This window comes from Oryzias latipes, chromosome 8, assembly GCF_053564925.1.
Source record: "Oryzias latipes strain Hd-rR chromosome 8, Olatipes_Hd-rR_3.1".
Taxonomy (NCBI): Eukaryota; Metazoa; Chordata; class Actinopteri; order Beloniformes; family Adrianichthyidae; genus Oryzias; species Oryzias latipes.
Window position 1 is genome coordinate 19,631,458 of NC_136244.1, and position 23,419 is coordinate 19,654,876.

Sequence of the window (23,419 nt, forward strand, 5' to 3'; positions counted from 1 at the left end):
GAACGCTGCTCATTACAGAAACACTGGTTTATAAAAAGAGCAGGAGCTGAAGAGTCACGACTCAATAATGCTTACTTTTTACATTCAGGAACCTCTGGAATGGAAAAGAGCAATTTCCATATAGGAAAGTATGGATCTGCATGAAGGAAGAACGATAAAGAGCACAGATAAAAGTGTTTCTGCCTGGTGCCAGTTTTACATAACTCACCTGTAATGAATCTGTTTGCAAGCAGCCAGAGTGAGAAAAGAGACAGAATAAGAAAAAACACAAACAGAGGAGGAATCTATGAATAAAAAACAGAAAGGGAGAGCCGGAGTAGAACAAGAAAATAACAATTCTGTCAAGACGCTGACCCCATTGCCCCCACTATAATGTATGCTGGAGACAACAGCAAAACAAAAAAAGCAAAAAAAAAACTGTGCAAGGACTGACATTTATTTAAGCAGCGACTTTCAGCTTTAAGAGTATTTGAAGAAGACTCAAACATCCTTGAACTGCAAATCCTTCAATTTTCTAGGACACTTTAGGAGCATTGTAATCTCAAAAAAACAAGATAAGATGATGTAGGGAGGATTTTGATGTCTTGCCTGTTGGAACTCAGTCAAACAGAGCATGTGTTATGCTTGGTAATAGCAGACTGAAGGCAAGGAGGTCGCACGACAAGCTAAGAAGTGGGGATGGCTCCAGTGCAGGCTTGACTGAGGACATTTTCCCCGGTAAATAAGCTTGAATAACTTTCCATGCACTTTATTACAGAGATCCTTTGAGTGAGAATGCAGCAGTGTATGCATTTATACTTTCATTATATTCTAAGAACTAAGATTGATCAGCTGTGTGTGCGGTAGGTCACAAAATGAACACAGCTGAAGGCTGAAGGTGACGCAGGAGGTGACAGAACATGTTGGTTTTCACCTGAAGAAGCCTTCTGAGAGCTTCCAGGAACTCCAGGTTTGGCTGATGTGAAGTGACGGACGCCTCTGGTGGGTTTTGAGGAATATGGGCTCCTGCTCTCAGAGCAGAAAAGCCCAATTTCCTCGGATGAATGACAACAGAGTGATAAGAGCCACCTGCAATCCTGCTGGAATTTATTTTGTACAGTGCATTAATAGATTAAAAGGGCTGGATGGGACTGGCTCTCACAATTTAGAGAGCCTGTTGCAGTGCAGAATGAAGGCTGATTACCATGGATGGTGTCAGCCGTACAATAAATCCCTTTTCTGTGGCATTTGTCAGGTGTTTGATAGAAGCTGATCCCTCTGGCGTCTTGCTGAAAGGCATGTGTTCTGCGTTCTCACAGGCTGCGCTCCGCTCTGCATTTGGCCAAGCAAAGGTGGGTGGGTTATCCTGTGGGCAGGATAATCTGCTGTAATCTTTGGTTCTGTGATCTGACCACAAACCAGCAGAGAGCTGTTCTTTTCTGGAGAGGACACGGATTGAGAGGACAGCTGGGGGGCACGCAGGGGGAACAGCAGCATATGGGGACAGGGCTGAGGGGAACCGGGGCCACGACACAAAATTCACCACCTCACATACATTCCAAAGGCAAATAATCACTCAATTTGTTTAAAATAAACATGTTATCTGCAGTGCGATGATTACAAACATGACAATCACTATATTAAATGTGTCATGTGTGTGTGTGTACTGTACATTTAAGTGGAAATACAGTTACTTTCCAAAATAATTTGAATATCATGTAAAAGTGTGTTCATTTCCATTCAAAAAACTTTTAAAGAATGTACTGTAGATTCAGACTCTACTGTTTTATTGATTACAAGTATTTGTTCATTTTTCTACATAAATTGGGATTCCAACTCATAAAACCCAAGACAGAGATTATGATCACATCAAATCAAAATAAAGTGTTTTTATAAACATTCATCTTTATTACTTCGTTAGTACTTTATTAGGTCCAGCTGGAAAATAAAATCTGCATCTCCATTCAGATCCTCAACAGAGGGAATCGTGATGTCCTCAAAAACATTTTGGAAGACTGTTGCAGTCATTTTGGATAGAAGAAAGCAGAGTTTACCAACTGCAGCCCAAATCATGACTGAGTGTGGAGATTTCACACTTGAACCTCAGCGTCTTCCTCCATCCTTGGACCTTGATACCCAAATGAAAGGCACACTTTCATAAAAAGAATTAAAAAAAGGGTCTTGGACCACTGGTTTACAGTCCAGCCCTTCCTCGGCCCAGTTGAGACGTTTTTCCTCCATTTAGAAGAGTCTTGACCCGAGGAACCGGACAGTTGTAGTCCATCTTCCCCGAATGTGTCTGAATGTGGTGGTTTTTGATGCTGTTCCTGCACCTCTTTCTACTCTTTCTGAATGTCTGCCAGGTACGTGAATCTTGCCCTTTTGATAATCCGCTGAAGCCTACGTTTGTCTCGCTTGAGCATCTTCTCCTGCCACATTTTGCCCTTCCATTAAACTTTCTGTAGAACTGCTCGGACACAGCGCTCTGTGAACAGTCAGCCTCCGTATGTGGCTTACCCATATTTGGAGGGGATCAATGATTGTCTTCTGGCTAATTGTCAAGTCTGAAGTTTTCCCATATTGAATCCAACTGAACCAATTTAATGACATCTGTGGAAGACCGACATCCTTGAGTTTAGTAGATGATTGGTTGGTGAAACTCAGTTTAAAACATTCATGTCCTGCAACATTTGGGCAGATTTCTCCACAGTATTCGAATTTTTTGAAACTCTGCTTTTGTGGGTTTTATGAGCTGGAACAACGGGCTCTATATCTATAAATCTATTTTCTATTAAAATTTCATTTTTTGAATGCAATTTTGGAAAGGAATGCACTTTTACATGATATTCTAATTTTTGGAAAAAGTCTGTATGTTTATTTGTGATTAGGAGCAATTATAATGTCAAGATGACGATTTTCCTTGATTTTTTCTTCTCATCTATTTTTTTAATTAATATATTAAACTGATTTGATATATGTCTTTATAATTTTAAAGCATTTTTGTTTTGTTTTTGATTGCTGAAAATTGTCTAAAATAAACCATTCAATCAATTACTGCTTCTCCAACATCAGCCATTCAATACTGGCATTTCTGTGGGAAACATGCTTTGCTCCAGCAGCTTATAAAGTGGTGGAGAGGATGGTAGGGGATGGAGTGGATATGAATTTTCATCAGGATTTGTTTTCTTTTCATTTTTATCTGAGAAATATCTGTGACTCATCGAAAACTGAAGCTTTTTCCTAAACTGGATATAGAAAGGCTTTCTGGAGGATTTAACAAGCGCACAAAGCATGCTGGGAGGTATGATAATAGGATGATTCTGATATCACGCAGTTTCAATAATTTAATGAGCTTTGAGTAGCCAGGTCAAAAATAAAATAAAAGGGCTTTAATTTATAGCCATGAATTGAAAAAGTGGTGGTGACAGATTTATAGACCCTAATGAATTTGTAGGTTTTATAGATGAGCTGTTGATAATCTCATCTTTTATTTACAGTTTCCTCTGTGCACTTTTGTCCTTGTCTCTGTGGATCTTAGTGCATCGCTTTTCCTCTCTGTAATGCTTGGGTGGCCAGATGCCCTCTCTTTCCTCATGTGGCGTGAAGCCAACTTTTCCCCTCAGACGATCCTTGTTCATCCTACTGTAAATATCAACTTTAGCATGTAAGCGGGCATGTGTGCGCTTATAACTCACAGAGAGCAAGCTGAGGCAAGTGGAGATGGCCCGGCTTCTCTGGACATGTTCTCCAAGACGTGTCATTTATTGGCGTGCAGCCTCAATAAAATGAGCCGACTTAAAGTGTTTCACATTAAAAAAAAAACAACTCAATGTGAGTGATAAAAGTGCAGAAAAATCGAAAGCCGCTGCAGCTGTGATTATGTGTGCCTATAAAAGTGGCACACTTTCCCAATTTGCGAGTCCTCCCCTCTGCTACCCATCAACTGCCCTCACTGCCACCCCCACACTGGTAGCAATCAGCCAGGTGCTAAATGCCCGGGTGAGGCACAGCTCATGGGTGGGTGGGGGCTGAAATTGCACGTGGAAATAAGCATCCCTGGTAGCTTGGCAGAGTAGGAAGCGGGGGCAGTAAATAACTGTCATTCTCCGCTGAGGCTTTAAGAGCAGGGAGAGTCTGTTTGTGTCGTGGGGTAACTGAGGGAGATGGACTCGGGCAGGTTAATCATTAACTTAGTGAGCTGGGAAAAAAAATGAAGAAGAAGAAAAGGCCGGGCTGGGATTGAGAGTTCACTTTTTGAGAAGTAGCTTAAACATATGACGGTTTGTTCATCCCCTCAGAAGGAGCTGATTAACTGCAGCACTCAGTGAGATGGAGAGAAGGGAGAGCTGACACCCACCAGGCTGCTGGGAAAACGCTGATCCGGCAGCAGCCTAAACCAGCCAGGGGCTTCCTCATGATGGCTGTTAATGAATAATCAATGGCAAGTAAGGGTCAGTGTAGGGGATGTATGTAAATCTCCCCTACACTCTTATATGGGCTTAATGGTTTAATTAAACTAATCGCTGTATTGACTCAGGGCTCCAAAGCCCTTTGAAGCCTGCTGTATTAATGACATGGAATCAAGCTCCCCTCTTTTGTTGCAGAAATGTATTCAGAGCGGAGACTAAATGAAGCGCTGCTGCAGCACAGACCAATTTTCCCCATTTGCTCTACATGCAAGGACTTTGTTTGAGAGGATGCACTGTGGTAATTCAATAATCAAACTCCATAATACCTGAGCAGAACATGCCTCTATCAAAACACAATTCATTGCGATGTCCCTGAATTACTAAACAAAAAAACAAAACTACATTTTCCACACCAGTGACCATGGAGTCAGTCGTGCAAAACAAGTCACATTAGCCCTTATCATACGGCTGCTTCTGGTGTGCGTCAGCGATGCAGTTCAGGTAGCATGGCAACATGAGGGGCAGCTGCTTTAATGTACTACTCTCCATCCTGACAGAAACGGTTTGTTATCTTTGGCAGAAAGGAGTCACTCTGTCGGCACAAATCCTGTCCTCCGTGAAACCTCTGATCATCGCGTCGTCCACGGCGATGCACACCTAAGATTCTGCTCTCCCAGGGAGAAACCAGGAGGCCTGCCCTCAGCCCCGCACTGATCTGTGTGACTGCACATGCGTCAAATTTGGCTTTTTGGGTTGTTTAGGGAAAAGCAAAAGCCTCTGCATTTGTGCAAAACCTGGGTGTGTGTGTGTTTTGGTGTGTGTCTGCACATATAGGGGTGTGCATGAGTCATTTCGGGAGATTTCACCAGCTATTATTGAGCAGGGACTCTGTATTTATAAAAGATAGAATAATTGCCTTTTCATCAGCTCTCCAGAGATTACAATGGTAACTGTCAAGTGAATCAGAATTCTTGACATTTTCCCAAAATGGGTCTTTGAAACAGACCTTTTCATGAGTGACTTTCCAAGACAAGCTCCGCCATCCATCCCCAGCATTTCGTCGGGAAACTATAGTAACTCCCTTCCAGGGGGAGATGGGGGGGAAAAAAAAGACGGAGTCAGAAGAAAGAGGAAACTACTGACTCGGATTGGAGAAACAGCTTGACAAGAGATCCTATCTTTGTGTTTTTCGTTGTGCTCAGGCTTTAAGCAGCCTGCTGGAAATTCGTTCAGCAGTTTCTCCTTTTATTTAATATATCTTTATTTTTTTGCTGGCTACAATGGTATGAATAAAATCTACAGGAAAAATGAAATACTTCTCCTTTTTGTGTCAATCTTGTTTATTTACAGTGGGTACAGGCATGCACGTCTGAAAATGCACGCATAATTAAAGATTTCTCATCTGTATTCCAAATGTGGGCAAGAAAAAAAAAGTCTGGATGAAATAAGATGGCAGGAAATGGAAAAATGTATTCACTTGGGAATAAACAATACAGGAAAATGTGAAGCTTCAAAGGTAAACTAACTTAGAAGCCAACTTTGTTTTAAATATTATTGATAGGGAGTATCAAAAAATGATGTCATATCTGTTGTTAATAACAATATATTTAGGATTACTGTGAAAAACCCCAGAAAACATTCAATCTACTTCAATAAAAATTGGATTGGATTGAATTTTGTTGTTTTTAATGTGTTGATATGGTATTTTTCTCATGATGGAGGTCATATGTACAGAAAATTCAGCATGAAATTGCTTTTCTCTGAATTTCTTTGCTTAAATCATTGTGAATCAGGAGCAGATAGGAAAATGCTGTTGGAAAAAGCTTCATTCTGATCCATCCACTTTCAGACGACTATGTCCGTCTTCATCTTCCTTGTCTCAGCTGTACAGCTGGATAGCTCCGATATTATTTGCCATTTTTGTTACACCTCTAATTTTAGCTCGGGGTTTTGAGGGGCTGTAAGATAGCAGTAGAACGCGTAAACAGATGGATGATGGGAAATGGGGTCAGGCGCACTCTGCGTCCACAACTCTGAAGTGAATTTCTGATGAACTCCTGCAGCTCTGCAGAAACTATGTCCTAAAAAAAAAAAAGATTTTTTATTTTGGCTAAAAATGGGATAACCATAATTTAAAAAAAGAAAACAGAAACTCTTGATGGTATACTTTGCACTTTTGTGCCGAGAGATTCTTTCACAAGACTTTGATAAATTACTTCTTTTCTTGTCTTCTGTAAAGAAATTGCCTCACTCCCCACTTTCTTGTTAAAGAAATGCCACTGCGGCTACTGTGGGGTTAATCGTGTAGTTGTGAAGCGATTAATCACAGCCTTCTATTATAACGGAACTAAATGCCACCTCAGGAGAGTCCTCAGAGAGCGGGCTACCAGCAAACCTGACACCAGAAACCGAGGAGGAGCTCAAATGTAGTTTTTACAAAGGCCACAGTAAAATGTGTCTGTTTAAAGGGAAAAAAAAAGCCAACATGCGTTTAAACAAATTCCTGCTTGAGGCTGGCCAGCATTTATTCCTACAATTCATCGCCGGCTTACTTGTGCTTGACCTAACCCACCTTGTGAAAAAGGTATTTCATGGTCTAATTACTTCTCTTAGGATGTGCTGCAGTGCCATTGTGTCCGTTCACATCCAAAAGCCAAAGAAATAGCTCTTGGTGGGCACGGGTGTTGATGTCAAAATAGGAGCTGTTTTGGGCGCAAACCCCCCATGCTCTTTAGTGGAATATGTAAACATATACACAGGGATATGAGTCAACCCCGTTTCCCCCATGACTTTTTCATTTTCTCCTCCTCTTTCTGGGTTGTTTGTGTCTTCTTTTCAGCTCCTCGTTACACAGGCCCCTCGTGCTGCTGAGCTCTGGCGCCTGTGGTCTGTTTCTCTTACTGATCACCCTTCCTGTCGCTGCAGAGGAACTGTCAGCGTTGAGATAAGGATGGTGCGAACACATGCTTGAGATAGGGAGGCGGGGAAAGGAGGCAGGCAAATGCACGAGGGGGTTAAAGGCTGGTTAGTTAAAGATTATTAAAAGTTGCTTTTGCACCAGAGGTGTCTTGGGAGTTGTGAAGGTGAATGAAGCAGAAATCTGGAGCTCACGTGGGGACGGAGGTCTGGTTTGGGCAGCAGGAGCAGCAGCAGCGGGAGCCAATCTAAGCTGATGTGGGGAAATTCAAGCTCATCTCTGTGAGGCTTCCTGTGCTGAGCAACAGGAAACCTTAAACAACCTGCACAAATAAGGATTAAGGAGGCCTGGAAAAAACCCCAAAGGAACACAGTGGATGTGAGGAGAGTGAATTTCAGCATCCAGGGCCTGAGGATTACAGGAAAGGATGTGTATGCTGATGAACTTTACCTCCTCCAAGTGCAGTGCTGGTGTGATGGGAGAATAAGGCCTCTTTATTAGACTCGGCTGTGGATTGTGGGCAGTTTTCAGCACATATTTCAGGTGCTGTGTCTGCCTGAGACGTGAGCATGCAGTAAAAAGTGGATGAGTGGGGGCCTGCGTGGGAGGGAGGCAGTCATCCAGTGAGACAGCCAGTAGTAAGTGGAGGCTGGGGGAGTTTTCTTTAGCTGCACGGTTCCAGCAGGGCCAGACCTGGCAGCAATGAGTCAGAGGAAGCTGACAAGACAGCTGAGGTTGTGGGATAGTCCTGAGGGTCCACCTCCTGCCCCCTCACTCACCTCACCTCTGTCACCCGATGATCAATCACGAGGACACTGGGGCTCAGCTCTCTTCCGCCGCTTGAAGCTGAACCGCAGTATTGAAGAGCGCAGGCGTTCATCTCACTGTATTTACAGGTACAGCGCACCCAGCCACGAATTTTTCATGTGACCCACTTCTAAACAGCCTGACTGAGTCCCATTAAGGAGGTTCAGTGGTGTGAGATTTTTATCTTCAGGTCATGTTAGAAACGAGCATTTCATACATTGATGCAACGAGGCTGTAACAAAACTCACCAAGGAAGCTTTAAAAGCCAATCTCTCCATACACACGGGGTGATAACCTTTACGTTTGACTAAACTGAGAATGTCAGAGTCTGATAATCACTCTCAAGTTCAAAGACAGAAATAAAAACGGGGATTAACGCGTGCAGTTTGCAGAGTTTCCCCCTGGCAAACAGTTTTGATGTGTTTTTCATTATGGAGGAAAGTTGTTTTATGATAATTGATCTGTTTCCAGACTCACAAACTCTGCTGGGGATTGAAGAGGCCAATTTAAAAAGAACAGAACAGTTCTGAAAATAGCAGGTTTAAATTTGGAAATTAAACTTTAAGCAATTACAAGTTTATAAAAAGATGGGGGGGGGGGGGGGGGGACTGAGGTTGTCCTTAAATAAATATAGATAAAAATAGGATGACATGTCCTTTGAAAATTATTTTAAAGGAAAAGTCACAATTTTATCTATTTATTAACATAATATGTGTCTTTTTTAGCATGAAAAAACCAAAGAGGGTATCTTTAATCAACATAATTCAGAGCATTTAATTAATGTCTATTTTGTTATTCCCATAATTTTAAGGCTTGCTATTCCCTCTGACTTCATTTCTGTTTTAGTGGATTTGGTTCCAGGGTGGTTTGTTGAATCTTGCAGAAGAATGAAGGTGTCAAAGTAATAGATTTCAGAGAAAGGATGTGTAACTTGTATTTTATTCCCCTTTAAAGCAAAAATAAAAAACGGCGGAGAAAGAGGGAAAATCTAAAATGCTCTGCTAGCGTTCAGACGTTTAAACCCAGGTTGATACATTTTACTGAACTAAGTGAGCTCTAGGGTGCAGAGTATTTATTTGTCCATAGAACACTTGGTTTGATGCAGAACTACTGCATCGTCGTGTGTTTATGGAATTCTAACAGGGGCCTGGTCATGTGAAAAGAGTGATCAGAGTTCAACCCCTGAGGGCGCTAAAGTGATCTCAGCATAAATCGAAATCACTCATCTCTCCCAAAAGACAGCTTTTGCCCTGGAGAGAATCTGACACTGACGTCGCTAACTTTGCTGACTTAAAAATGATTCTCTGAAAAATGACTTGGCACTGAAGTTTACTTCTTCTGGACTGGCATTTTGCCCGTACAACAGTCTTGCTCAGTCATAGCTGCATGCCCCATTATCTCTCCTGCCTCAACAGTGATTACGCCTCAGCCTTCAGGGTAATCTGTCTTCTGTTTGTTGTCACTACAACAAATGAGAAAGCAGCAAAGGCCCCTTCTTGACTCAAATGTAACAGGCTTTCCTCCTCTTTTCCGCTCAAGCTTCGATTCAGAAAATGGTCCCTCACCAGGCCGCAGCCCCATGGACTCGCAGGCGAGTCCTGGCTTGGTGCTCCACCCTTCCTTCCCCCAGAGCCAGCGCAGGGAGTCTTTCCTCTACCGCTCAGACTCCGACTACGACACATCCCCCAAAACCATGTCACGCAACTCCTCCATCAACAGTGAGGGGTAAGCCATCAGCCTGAATCTGTCAGGATGCCGCAACCATCCACACACAGACACTCACAGGGCAGCAACTGTATATTACACCAATCAAGAAAGCTATGGTTATGATTGTAATTATGCAGGCATTATGCTAATGGATCCGTTCCAGGCATTAAATTAAGTGCTGCTTCCTGGCCTATCTTTGAATAAGCATTCAAATCCTCCACCAGTGTTTTATAAAGTTAGACCCATGTGGGTTTTTGTAATTTCCCTCTCACAGACGCAAATACTAATCCTGAGAACCAAAGCTGCTCACACTCCCCCCTGTAAAAACAATTCTCCCATTCATATTCTTTGTGTTTTGGCCCCACAGGCACGCCGAAGACATGATTGTCACCCCCTTTGCTCAGGTATGTTCGCTATTTTTGAAAAGTCAGATGTTTGTTATAAGAATATCTGGTGAATTAAAGCAGTGAACTTGTCCCCACTACCTCCTGCTCCTTCCTCTTCCCTCCTCCTTCTCTCCCTCCTACGCTGTCCATCCATCCCCCAGGTGTTGGCAAGCCTACGAACTGTAAGAAGCAACTTCACCATCCTCGCCAATGTCACAACACCCACTAACAAGTCAGTATCATGCTCTTGGACACCCCCTTCCCCCCACTTGTGCTTGTTATGACTGCCTGCTCGGTTTGTGGTTGTGTGCATGTTAATGTCTCTATCCCCTCGCTCGAATGGGGAAACATTTACACATCATGATTAACCGGCTGATGAGAATCAGACAGCAATCAAGGAAAATGTGATATTTATCTTTTGGCATCTTTCCATTTAGCTCCAGAGGACTGGGAGCACAGAGCTTCATGGCTCAAATGCATGTCCCTGAGTCTGAGCCCAGACGCTGGAGACGGTCAATACTGCTAAAATTATTCTCCCTTGTAATGCAGTGGACAGACGCAACTCAAGCTGGCAGGCTTTTAGTTCCACGTCAATGTGATATATAAAGCAATGAAACACAGAATTATCAGGATCTATAATTACACAGTACTATACACTGAAAATGTCCCCTCCAGTCCATAGTAACAGGGGTATAAAAGATAATTGGAAAAATATGGATGGAAAATCGTTTTCTTTTTGTCTGATTTTTTTATGCAAAACATGGGACTTTGACAGTACTTTAAAAACAAACAAAGTGCTGTGAATTAATTTACTCTTTACAGAATGATTTTTTTAAAATCAAATGAGACATTCCTGTGTGATCCAAGCCATTTAGTCTCTCACACTGTAATCGTGTCTGTAATGCTATATTTTACCTCTAGAGAGCAGCATAGCGCAGTTCTCAATCTGATGTAATTCCATGTTTGTCCACAGGAGGTCACCAGTGCAAAGCCAACCCACTGTTCCCCAAGCTACACTTTCTGGTATGCTGTCAACTAATTAAAAACAGGACTTTTCTCAAATGACGAACTAAAACTCCCACATACTCGCATGCATCATCGGTAATGAGAAGGGAAAAATACACAATTTAAAAAACTAACATTTTAATGAGAGTATGTTTGTGTGTATCAGGTTAGAAATACCTTTAAAAAGTTGATTTATTAAACAGTTTATTTTCTATATTCTCACTCAAAAATGTGTAGTCATGCTGTGATGCATTTCTAAAATTAAGTTGAGTTTGGGTGTTTTGTTTTTAAAATAAATATGATACGTTTGGTTAAACAAACGACAAAGCAAGTGTTAAACATATTTGAGTTTGTGTTTTGTAGTGCAATTTTTTGTTGTTTTGCTTGGTAAAATTTTAATTGAGGACATTCAGACTTAATATCTTCTCTCTTAATCATACAAAGTTGTATTTTTTTCAATAACTTATATTCCAAATCAAAAGTAATAGGGTGTTTCTTTCTTTTAAACTTTCAGATATGCCAAAAGGTGTAATCAGAACCATGTAAAAAGCATCAAAATTGTAGTTTATATTACTTGTATACGAACAAAGTAATCTATTTTGTACTTTTGTAATTCTTTAGTTTTAAAATAGTAAAATTTTACCCATTAATAACTGCGGTTTAGAGGGGTGGTTATAGACTAGGCAATGAACTGTGTGTCTGTTTGCAGAAGTTAGGTCTCTTAAAGTCCTGATTTTAAATCTTCTTTTTTGTGCTTTTACTCATCTACCTTCTTTGTGCCTGTCAGAGGAGACGTATCAGCAGATGGCTAGGGAGACTTTGGAGGAGCTGGACTGGTGTCTGGACCAGCTGGAGACCATTCAAACCCACCGCTCAGTCAGTGAGATGGCCTCCAACAAGGTTTGCAGTCGTCCACGCGGACACGTTGACCTGCACAAGGGTCAGAAATATGTTGATGGACAACATTTCATTAGTTTTCCTAGCATGTATCAACATAACACAGGTTCACATAAAACTGCCCATCTGCTGTGAGAGGAAGGGTTCTTGCCTTAAAACGACAACCACAGAGGTAAAAAAAACGTTTGAGATTATTTTCAGTCTTGGAGTGTGTTTCTATGAATAAAATAAATTCAGATGTATAATTAAAATCTGACTATAATGTTTTCTCTGGCTGGATAAATTGTTATGTGGCAGACAAATAGCTCTGGATCTGGCTTGGCGTCTACATGCCAGCGTATGAAGCTGGGCTTTTTAGGGATCCGTGCATTTTTGTTTGTGGGGGCACAGTGACAGATAGACGGAAGAGATGTGGATGCGGGTGGAGGAGGACAAGATGAGGTGGCGGACTGGTCCTGATGCTGATGTCTCTGCTGCAACCTTGGTTGCTATCGGCAGCAGCAGGGTCTGCCCTTCCTTTTTAGTCATTGGCTTGCCACTCTGACCACAAAACATGTGGTTTCAGCAACATCCAATGAGACAGAGGCGATAATTGAGCACTGTCTTAAAGACACAGAAGCATGTGCTGATTTTATCAGACACATTTATGTTTTATTTGGACTCTAAATGAGAGAATATTAGTAAATGAAAAAGAATAATATATTTTAAATGCAGCAGATTTGATGTGCACGCAAATAGAAAACTATTTTTTTTTAAAAACATGTATTCTGGGAGTCTAATAGAATGACATTGTATCTTTTCAGCGGCGGCTGAGCCGCAGAAATCCTCCTGACTGAGCCAGTCGCTCAGTCTCACACCCTCTCAGCTCTCACACATATTTTCGACAGACGTACATGCTGTCTTGTTGCACATGCGCACTCAGCCTCTGACAAGGGAGGCAAGCGCCTGATTAGCTTGCGAGGGTTGTCTACGCCATTCAGGGAAATGGCGCAAGAGGCAGAGCACTGGAGGAGGAACGGCAGCCTGAAGATGCAGGATTAGACCCCCGCCACTTTTGGCCAATTAAGGCTCGGTGTGTGTGGGAGCAGAGGGCCGGGGTGAGGAGCGAGCAGGATGCAGGCGCCCTGCCTGTGCAGAGGCTGAGTGGAGGTGAACCCGAGGAGACTGCACAGACAAGCTGGAGCACCGGCAGGACTGGGCCGGGCCTTTGGATCTGTACCGTGGGGGAGGGGCAAGCAACACAGTGACTGTTTTTCCCAGAGCCCAGCTGTGGTTTGGATCTTCAGCCCGAGCGTGTGCTACAGGCCTGCCTGCGCCTCTCTAATTCTCTCCATCCTTGATTTTAACCTCCCGTCTTCTGCTTCCGCCTCTTTTCCCAATGATCCTGCTGTCATCCATCCCTCTGCCTCCATCATTTACTCTGGTCATACTTCTGCCTTGCCATTTATTTATAGTTTTTTCTTTAATTTAAAAATTGTAAACACTGTCTTGCAGTTGTCTTTGCTTCACAAACATCAGCTTCTCTCTGTGACCTCACTTGGTTCCTTTCTCCCAGTTCCCCCTCTGTCTTTTCCGGCCCTCATCCACCTTCGCTCTGTGGTGACAGCAGATTTGGGTCACCCCGCTCAGCAAATGGGATGAGATGTAGTCTCCAGAGCAGCCAGATCCGGGGGCTCCTGGTTCGCCCATCAGGAGGACCCTCGCCGTCTGACCACACTGAGGCCGGAGGCTGACTCAGGACAGACGGGGCGGCCTGCTTTAGGGTCCTGCATGTAGGGACGGACAATCTGCTCCAACAGCCCCTGCCCTTACCCCACCCCCCTCTTTCTTTACCCTCCCCACGTCTTAGGGGATCCATCACTCTGGAGTATCCCGGCTTGACTGGCTGTGGGCTCTCTCCGCATGCCCTGACGACGCCCTCATGCCACTGGGGCACTCACGGTGCCCCCGGCCCGCTCCACTACCGCACTTCCTGCCTGTGTCAAAGGCCCAAACCACCAGTTACCCTCAATATGGGTGTGGTGGAGGCCATTGACCCAGTGCCATCCCCCTGCCCTTCGCCTGTGCCAGGGGGCTACAGGCTGCCCCGCTCCTCCAGCTATAGCCCGCTGCAGGGGAGGGCAGGGGCAGAGCTGGACCCAGGTGCAGCGGCTGGGGGAGTCCTGGAGGGGGGTGGGACACCTGCTGAACGTAGGACGCCTTTAGTGGATCTGTTTTGTGAGACCTGCTCCAGGCCCTGGCTCATTGGTTGGTGGGACCAGGTAGGGCATCCAAAGCCTTAAGAGAGCAAGAGACCCTTTGGCAGGGGCCGTCTTTGATGGATGAGGCGGACGCTTGATGAAATACTGTTAAGAATGCATTACCAGCCCATCTGAATGATTTTGTTTGATTCTGACTGTCTGTGGTGAGCTGGTGGTGTGACTGACTTTGACTTTATGATACACTTCAATGGAGAAATTAGTATGTGCGTTATAAAGTTATTTTAAGTCAAGAGAGGAATACGTAGCTTCTGTAAAAGATTTCAAAGATACAGCATAAATATAAACAAAAACAGCAGACCCACTGCCAAATATGTTTCATTAATTCAATTTTGATTCACAAGTTCACAAATCAATTCAGTTTATTTTATAGAATTGGCTATTTTTCCCCAAAATTTCTATTCTTACACAAATTTAATCTGATTAGGAAAAAATCTAGAAGTTATAGGAACAAGGATGGATCCTTTTTTGCTAAAATTGTGAATGCTTTTGTATTTATGAGTGAGTATTCATATTTGAACAAAAAATATAAAAAACATAATTAATGAATTGACATTACAATTATATTTTAACATTAATAGATTTCTATTTTTGTCAGTATTAACGTTTTATTATCTGACCTGCATCCTCATTCTATAAGCAAAAAACAGACATTTGTTGCTGACTTGTTGTAGTTAAATAAAGTTTTTTATCATCTTCACATATAATTGCCACATCTCTCCTCCTCTTTCTTGCTGGCCTCAAAACAAACTGAAGGTCTAATTTAAAGTTTGTCATATTTATCGGACCATTGGATTTTCATAGTGCTGCTTTAAGAATTATCATTGTATTGTTTTTTATCTAATCCTGTTTCCATCTGATGTTTCCATCCAGGAAACAGGTCACAGTAAAAGCATTTTCAGGTGTGTGCAATCATATGCTGCTCGTCAAACTGCGTGGCTAGAGGTTGTGCACTCGCCCTGGGTTTCTCACATGCACAGGTGTCAGAGTGTGCCTGTTCATGGTCATGCCTGTGCGATGTTTGCATGTTTGCTTCATTAGTCAGTGTAAGGGGAAGAGCGTTGTTTGTCCTGGCACTTGGATTGGCACCGTAGACGTGTCGGTTGGCAGCTATGACTCAGCGTTACAGCATTAGGGGAGGAAGGAGTGAGGAACGTGGTGGTGAGAGGGATTTAGGGCTGAGCCTGCTGTTGAAGTGTGCCACTGGGCTACGTCTTCTTATGACTGATTTTGATTTGGTTGTGTAAGAACAGTACCTGTTTACATGCAACCGGTGCTCATCTGACCAGAACAGGTGTGAAGAAAACAGAGACAGGAAGATTTGATAGTTCCTATAAAGAGCTTTGTTTACCTCAGGAGAAACAAAGACATTTAGAGAATAGAGACATGCAGCAACAGGAGGAGGAGGAGGAGGAGAAGAGGAGGGCTGACCTTGGTAAAGGTCAGAGTCACCTGCCGACTCCCTGAGATTGTCACCCAAACAGCCACTGCTCTCACATGAAGGACTGACTGTGAGGAGGCAGTTGCTATGGCAACTGCTTCGGTTGCCATGGAAATTGTTATGTGTGAAAGATCAGTCAGTAGGACACAAACAGAGGGGTCTGTCCGAATGGCATTGTGCCTTCTTACGATTCGCCTGGCAGGGAACCGTGTTTGTGTCCAGATAGGAAACGATTAGGAAAAGGCAGAGAGAGCGCTCTCAGGAACAGTTCCCCTCTTTCTTTGTGTTGGTAATTTATGCACTTCATCACATTTGTGTCTGGGACCTGAAAAATTAGCATAGTTCATGGCTGACACTGCAGAGGAGTCGGAAACGATACATATAAAAATGGAACGTTGCTGCAACACATCACTGGAAGCAAGCTGGGGTATTGAACAGTGTGTTCTCATCTGAGAAAAGGAGGAGGGATGATTCATAATTGATTTCTCACCCTTTTTGTAGACAAGTGCAATAATTTATCTTCTTAAATTTGATTCATATGGTGTATTTCTCCACATACAGAACTAATCTAGCATTCATGCTGAAGGTTCTGCATGGTTTTGGATGATCAATAACCCCTCATAGTTACACAGAACCATCTCTTGTTTGCCCCTCCACAGTTCAAGAGGATGTTAAACAGAGAGCTGTCGCATTTGTCAGAGATGAGTCGCTCAGGGAACCAAGTGTCAGAATACATCTCCACTACCTTTCTTGGTAACTCAAACCTTCAATCAACCCCTGTTAAACTCTAGTCAAGCAACTGACTCTTCTTTTGATCCTTCCAGATAAGCAGAATGAAGTAGAAATCCCGTCCCCGACTTTAAGAGAAAGGGAGAAGCCCATGTGTCACATCAGCGGGGTAAAGAAACTCACACACAGCTCCAGCCTTTCCAACTCCACCTTGCCTCGTTTTGGCGTGAAGACTGAACATGAAGACGCATTAGCTCGGGTAAACACACAGAAAATCAGCACCACAGAAGATCCTGTACATAAACATCTGCCTGTTAAAGGTAACACCGTCCATTTCACCTTCAGGAACTGATGGACTTGAACAGATGGGGCCTTAATATCTTCAACGTGGCAGAGCTTTCTAATAATCGACCCCTCAGCTGCATAATGTATGCCATCTTTCAGGTAAGCTGGATTGCAAACAAACTATTCTGATTGTGGGCGCTAACTTAGACACAAAACATATTGCTGGTACAGGTCATTGAGAAGGTTTGGGTCGATAAAGCCTCTGTTTGGGTTGCAGGAGAGAGATTTAATGAAGACCTTTCACATCCCTGTGGACACTTTTGTCACCTATGTCATGACTCTGGAAGACCACTATCATGCCAATGTGGCCTACCACAACAGCCTCCATGCTGCTGATGTCACTCAGTCCACCCATGTACTGCTGTCCACTCCAGCTTTGGATGTAAGTGTACAACACTTCAATAAGCTCAATGCTGTTGGAATTGACAGTTTTCCTCTTTTTTTTCTTTTACAGGCTGTGTTCACTGATTTAGAGATATTAGCTGCATTATTTGCTGCTGCCATTCATGATGTAGACCATCCAGGAGTGTCCAACCAGTTCCTCATAAATACTAGTAAGTTAAAAAGAATGCAAATAAAAACATGAAAGGTTACATCATTTGTTATCATTCACATCCTTGTTTTGCTAATGGGTTTGAGTAAAGTTTTAAACAGATTTGTGATGGTGATGAGAGCTCTTGTGCTTGCATATTTTGCAGACTCAGAGTTGGCCTTGATGTATAATGATGAGTCTGTTCTGGAGAACCATCACCTGGCTGTGGGCTTTAAGCTGCTTCATGAGGAAAACTGTGACATCTTCCAGAATCTTAGCAAAAGGCAGAGACAGAGTCTCAGGAAGCTTGTTATTGACATGGTGAGTCCCTATAGTGGCGAGTAACGATCATTTCTGCATTTTATTAATCTTACCTTTTTACTTTGGCTTTAATAAATGTTTTTCTTCCAAGGTTTTGGCAACAGACATGTCCAAGCACATGAGTTTGCTGGCAGACCTTAAAACCATGGTAGAAACCAAGAAAGTAACAAGTTCTGGAGTTCTGATGCTCGACCACTACACTGATCGCATACAGGTGATATTGTCTTTTTACTTGGTAGTAAATTCAGGGAACTGTGGCTATTTGGAGACTTTGCATGGGGTCTCATATGTAAACAAGAAAAAAAAAGATTGCATGGATTGTTTACACACTTTTTCAACAGGTTGGCAAAGATTGTATGAGAAATCATTGAGGTTTTATGCTCATAAAGTATGTTTTACATGTTCCTTAAGCTTAGAATCAATATGTTAAAGTTGTTAAATGTATCAGATCTGGCAATCTTTTTAATCTAATGAATGCACCTAAATTTAAAGCATTGAAATTTAATTCTGCAACTTATATTGTCCTGTGTTGCAAGTTGGTAGAAAGAAAATTGGGTTATGGCTTTGTCACATCATGTTTAAAAATGCAGATGAAGGCATTTAATGCAGCAGAAGTTAAGAATTTTGAACAACAAAAACATTTCATTAGAGTGGAAAAAAAACGTTTATGATGTTCAAATTTTGGTTCAAAGTCTCAAGACCCACTCTGATGAAACTCGTGGTTTTGGTGTTTTTAACATCTTCTTGTTGCATCACGGAGAACATAAACAACATTACGCTTAAAAATTATTTATGTATTCCAATTGTTATGAATCAGAATCAAACAAAAAAAGCCATTTGAAAAAGCTTGTAGGTGGGACGTAGAACCTACAACGGCAGGCCACAAGCTTCCTGCTCCGCTTCATTCTGATGCATCCGCTTGTAGATGAATAGATCTACAGAATGTAAGTCTTCATTTTCTTTGTCTGAGCATGGCATCTCATTCCAAACTGTACAGCTGGATAGCTCCAATATTGCTCACCATTTTTACTGCGCCAGTAAGGTTAGGTTGGGTTTGTGAGGGGCTCTAAACAAATGGGTGAAGGGAAGTGGGCCAGATTACTCAGTGCCGCCCACAGCTCAGAGGCAAATTTCTAATGAACTACTGCCGCTTTGCAGAAACTATGTCCATACAGCACAGATTTTTGAGGGGATTTTGGCTAAAAATGGCATAATCATAATTAAAAGACCAGCAGGGATGCTTTTAAAATAGATCAAAAGATGATCGGAGTGGGACTTGAAAGACGAGAAAAGAACCCTACAGAGGCCTGAGAGACCTTAATATCTTAGCAATTTCTAATACTAAATGTCAAGCTAATAAAAGAACAATAAATGTCTGAACCTTTTCTATTGATATTTTATGGTGCAGGTATTGAGGAACATGGTGCACTGTGCTGACCTGAGCAATCCCACGAAGCCCCTGGCTGTGTATCGACAATGGACAGAGAGGATCATGGAGGAGTTCTTCAGGCAGGGAGATAAGGAAAGGGAGCGAGGCATGGAGATCAGCCCCATGTGTGACAAACACACTGCATCTGTAGAAAAGAGTCAGGTAAATCATTAGGAGTGAAAGATGAGCATGCATGGCGTCGACTTTGAGCTCAGTTTGATGACTGTTGCAGCCGCAGGTGGCATTAAACTGCTGGGCAGAGAGAGCTGTGATCACAGCAGTCATTCTTCTGCATGATTGATTTGCAGGGAGTACTTTAACACTGTTGTGCTGGATTTATTGCCAATCATCTCATTTTTTTGCCACATCGTAGGTGGGCTTCATTGACTATATCGTTCACCCTCTTTGGGAGACGTGGGGGGACCTTGTGTACCCTGATGCCCAGGACATCCTGGATACCTTGGAGGACAACAGGGACTGGTACCAGAGCACTATCCCGCAAAGCCCCTCACCACCCCCAGTGGGCCAGGGGGACAAGGATCTAAACGTATGCATAGACAAGTTTCAATTTGAACTCACCCTGGAAGAGAGCTCTCAGACAGAACAGGAAGAGGAGGGGAACAAACCCACATCCAACCATGCGGCACAGGACTATAGCCATGGCGATGAGGGGAGTAAAAAGGAAGATGAGGAAGACACAATGGCAGAGGACGAAAATGAGGATATAATTGAGGAGGAGGATGAGGTGGCGATGGAGGAAGAGGAGGTGGAGGACGAGCTGAAATTTCAGGCAGAGGGGCCTGAGAAGGAAAGACTTTCTGACACAAGTCCTGTAGAGGAAGAGGAAGATTCTTCTTCGCAAGCTGAGGATACATGAGTTCCACTCACTGTATCCCTCTTTCATCACTTACACAGATTATCTTGTTCATCCTTTCAGTGACCAAACCAAGAACAAATGAGACTGCAACGACAACAGACCTTTAAAAATATTTTTTAAAAAGGGAATCAATTAAAATTGTTTAAGAGAAGCTAATAACACAGCAACTGTAGATTTGGAGTGATGGCATGTCCTTTGAGGAATTGCAAAGAGAACATCAGACTGACTGGTACTGAGGAGAGCATTACTAATGGGCAACTGAAGATAGTGTAGCCCTCTGGTGTTAGGAATGCACATAACACACATGACGTGACATCAAAACACAAAATCCAAGAGCAGGAGCAAGTCACGTTAAATAGCCTAATGCAATGCATGCATATGCATTTAGCAGTCATGCAAGGTAATTGCAGTCCATATGTACTCTACCCTTGTTATTTTATTTTTTCTTTGGAAATGCACTGACACACACCACACTGTATGTCTGTTTGTGTGAATCTAGACAAGGGGCATCCATCAGTATATGAATCCCTTTGGAAAAAGCCATCCCTACATGGTGTATTGACGAGTGTTTAGTCAGTATTAGTAAGTCCCATCTGCTAGAATCTCTTTAGGAACGGTTCTTAAAAGAGAGACTCCAAGTTTTAAGGGATGTTTTTTTTTCTTCCATTTATGTCGGAAAGAAAAATCACAGAGTTGCAGTGGATGAAATCTAAGGAATAGTAGTTTCTGCGATAAGGGGACCCACCAGGTCCCACGTGTCTTTTTTTCCCTTTACAAGGAGAGTGCTACTGGTGCAAGATGGCTCTGTGCCTTTCTGAAACACCAGCTTCCTGATTGGAGCTGTCGTGAAGCAATGCATTGTGGAACTAGAGAGTTGTTTCTGATTGTCTCTTGTGAAGGATCTCTCTTTACTCTTCATAGTATTGTGGTGTGCAGCTCACAACTTCTGCAGTGATATATTTTCGGCTGTAAGTCTTCCTTTGTTGCTCTTCTGGTAATATTTCAACAGAGAACTTGAGATGCAGAGCAATCACTGAGACCATCACGATCACCAGTGGACTCTTTCCAGCATTTCCTTTTTTTGTTTTTTTGTTTGCTTTTCTATTAAATGATTTTCTTTAAATTTTCTGAGAAAAAGCCATGCGATGCTTTGAAGCATACATTTTGCCTATTTTATATATTTGAAAGTTGCTGAATATGTTTAAAGGGTTCTCGAGTTATGTCCCGAACAGAACAAGTTTTTGTTTGTTGTCTCACACCCTCTTGCACTTGTGTCCACATCACCAACTATTTTCACCAAAGTAAAGAATGAGAAGCTTCAGTGGGTGAGAGGATTCAAAGGAACGCCAATAAATAAGAGAAATCAGGGAGGCTGAATGTCAGGGGAAAGGAGTGCGACAACTTGAGGTCGGACAGTCCCTAATCATCCTCACTATGTTTGATGGATTTTGCCTTAATGTCTGATGCAGGATACGCACCTGCAAGTATGTATATTTACAAGATATATGATAGGTACCTTAGTATATTTATATCACGTCTGTATGCTTATTTCTGTGAATATTTGTGCGTCTAGACACAGTGAATTCAGCGTTACCTTCAGAGGGGATTTGTTATGTTTTTGCTGTGCTTGGGCCAACACACAGAATGTGTTAAACTTCAATCAGGATCTTCTGGATAAATCAAAGAAAAAAAATGATATTGTAACAAAGTTATGCAGGATGTTAAATCAGTTAGCAAGGAAAAAGTAACAGTGAGAGGAAGAAGGATGTCAGATGCTGACGTGTCATCGCTCACTTGTTGGTTTTATTCCCTCATGTTTAACAGTATTCAGGATTTTCAGCTGAAAGGGATTGTTTCGGTGTTTGTTATTCACAGGGTAAAAAAAAAAAAATATTTAAAGGTATAAGAGCAAGTTTCTGCTGGTCGGGAACTGAGCTTATCTGAAAACGCCACAGCTTGGTGCAACAAAAAGCCTGTGTGTTTGACCTACTCCGTTGCAGGTTAGAGCAGAGCTGCGAGGCCACCACTCAGGCTTTTTCTTCATCTGGTCGAATGGGAATCCAGGATTGCTCTTGCAGCTACATAAATAAAAGATTCCCACATGCACTGGCCTTTTACTTTAACATGTTGCTTTGTGTTTGTGGCTTCTTGCTCTGTCATGAGCTATTTAAAAAAACAAAAACAAATATATTTCATTGCCATAAAAACACAATACTGTAGCAATTGTTTCTTAAGGAAATTATTCAATTGATTGCTGCCATTCTTTTTAAATGACAATGAAAACTGCGAGAAGTGTTTTCTTTGAACAGTTTGTGTACAGTTTATTTTTATATCATTGTGGTGGACGGTCAGGCAAACGAATCACGTACTGATGATATAGCTATAATCACGACCACTCTTGTACATAATGTAATAATGGTTTGTAAATCGGAGTTTGACCGAAACCATATTTGACAATAACCACTGAAAAAAAGTTCAAGGAACCACTGAGGAACTGCAAGCCACATCTTTACCTACTCTTTCCCCCTTGTGATGACATTTGGTCATGGTTTTTATTTGTGCACAATTATTGTTGACGTCATATAGATTTGTACCAGCACTTTAATTCATCAGGTTTAGAGACGGACATGTTTCATGTGGTGTTATACAGTCTGTGCTGGTTGTTTTCGTTGGCACACACCTGTTCATTACCGGGGCAAATCACAATTCACTTTGTGCAACAGTCAATGCTAACCCCTCTTTTTAGGCATGTTCATAAAGACTAATAACACTTAAGTAAACGTATCTGACTGAGTCAAATAAGCAATCATTGCAAGAGATATAATGCATTTAAAGAAATGTGCCCTTATGTAACTTATATCACTATCACCACATTTGGTTCTTAGTAACTTTAGTCTAATGGTGGCCTACTTAGCTGGTTTCCATGTGTGTTACTGTCATGTAATGTTATGTCAGACTGACTGACACCCTTCGGGATCAATTCTCTGGGCTTTAACTCATGTGTTTGTTCACCAGTAAGAAAGATTATTAAAGGGAGGGGGGGAACATGAAATGATTGTAATATTTGTAAATGATCTTGCTGTAATGTGTAAAATGTGTCTGGGTTATTTTTTATTATATTATTTTTATGAGAGTTTCTCCACTTAACAGAGCTGAGGTGTCATTTTGTGGATAAACGCATTTAATAAGCAAACATCTATATATAAAACAATGCTATAGTATATCAGTATATTTTTCTTTTATTTCACTGTTGAGTACTGTAAAATGTGTTAAAAATACAAATAAAGCAAGATTTTTTTATTAAAAGAAACTAATAGTCCTGCTGGCTTTCACATTTTTTATTTAATTCTGTTTTTGTTGCCTGCCTCTTCACTATTCAT

At 42.1% G+C, this 23,419-nt stretch overlaps 1 protein-coding gene across 2 annotated transcripts in view; it reads left to right on the plus strand.

The window, feature by feature from the left end:
- Positions 1–23,349, plus strand: part of pde4a (phosphodiesterase 4A, cAMP-specific) — a 36,903-nt gene extending 13,554 nt beyond the window's left edge. Inside the window, exons 1-15 of one of the 2 annotated variants that reach the window (XM_023957473.2) lie at positions 7,423–8,201; positions 9,652–9,837; positions 10,187–10,223; positions 10,367–10,437; positions 11,179–11,228; positions 11,998–12,110; positions 16,466–16,559; positions 16,631–16,794; positions 16,881–16,979; positions 17,098–17,262; positions 17,335–17,434; positions 17,579–17,733; positions 17,825–17,947; positions 19,142–19,324; positions 19,536–23,349. In XM_023957473.2, coding sequence (XP_023813241.1) covers positions 8,008–8,201; positions 9,652–9,837; positions 10,187–10,223; positions 10,367–10,437; positions 11,179–11,228; positions 11,998–12,110; positions 16,466–16,559; positions 16,631–16,794; positions 16,881–16,979; positions 17,098–17,262; positions 17,335–17,434; positions 17,579–17,733; positions 17,825–17,947; positions 19,142–19,324; positions 19,536–20,039 — 2,238 coding nt within the window. In that variant the 5' untranslated portion in view covers positions 7,423–8,007 and the 3' untranslated portion in view covers positions 20,040–23,349. Of the gene's footprint in view, positions 1–7,422; positions 8,202–9,651; positions 9,838–10,186; positions 10,224–10,366; positions 10,438–11,178; positions 11,229–11,997; positions 12,111–16,465; positions 16,560–16,630; positions 16,795–16,880; positions 16,980–17,097; positions 17,263–17,334; positions 17,435–17,578; positions 17,734–17,824; positions 17,948–19,141; positions 19,325–19,535 lie in introns of those variants that run through there. The other variant, XM_023957475.2, reaches the window with a different exon arrangement.
- The last annotated feature ends 70 nt before the right edge of the window (positions 23,350–23,419 follow it).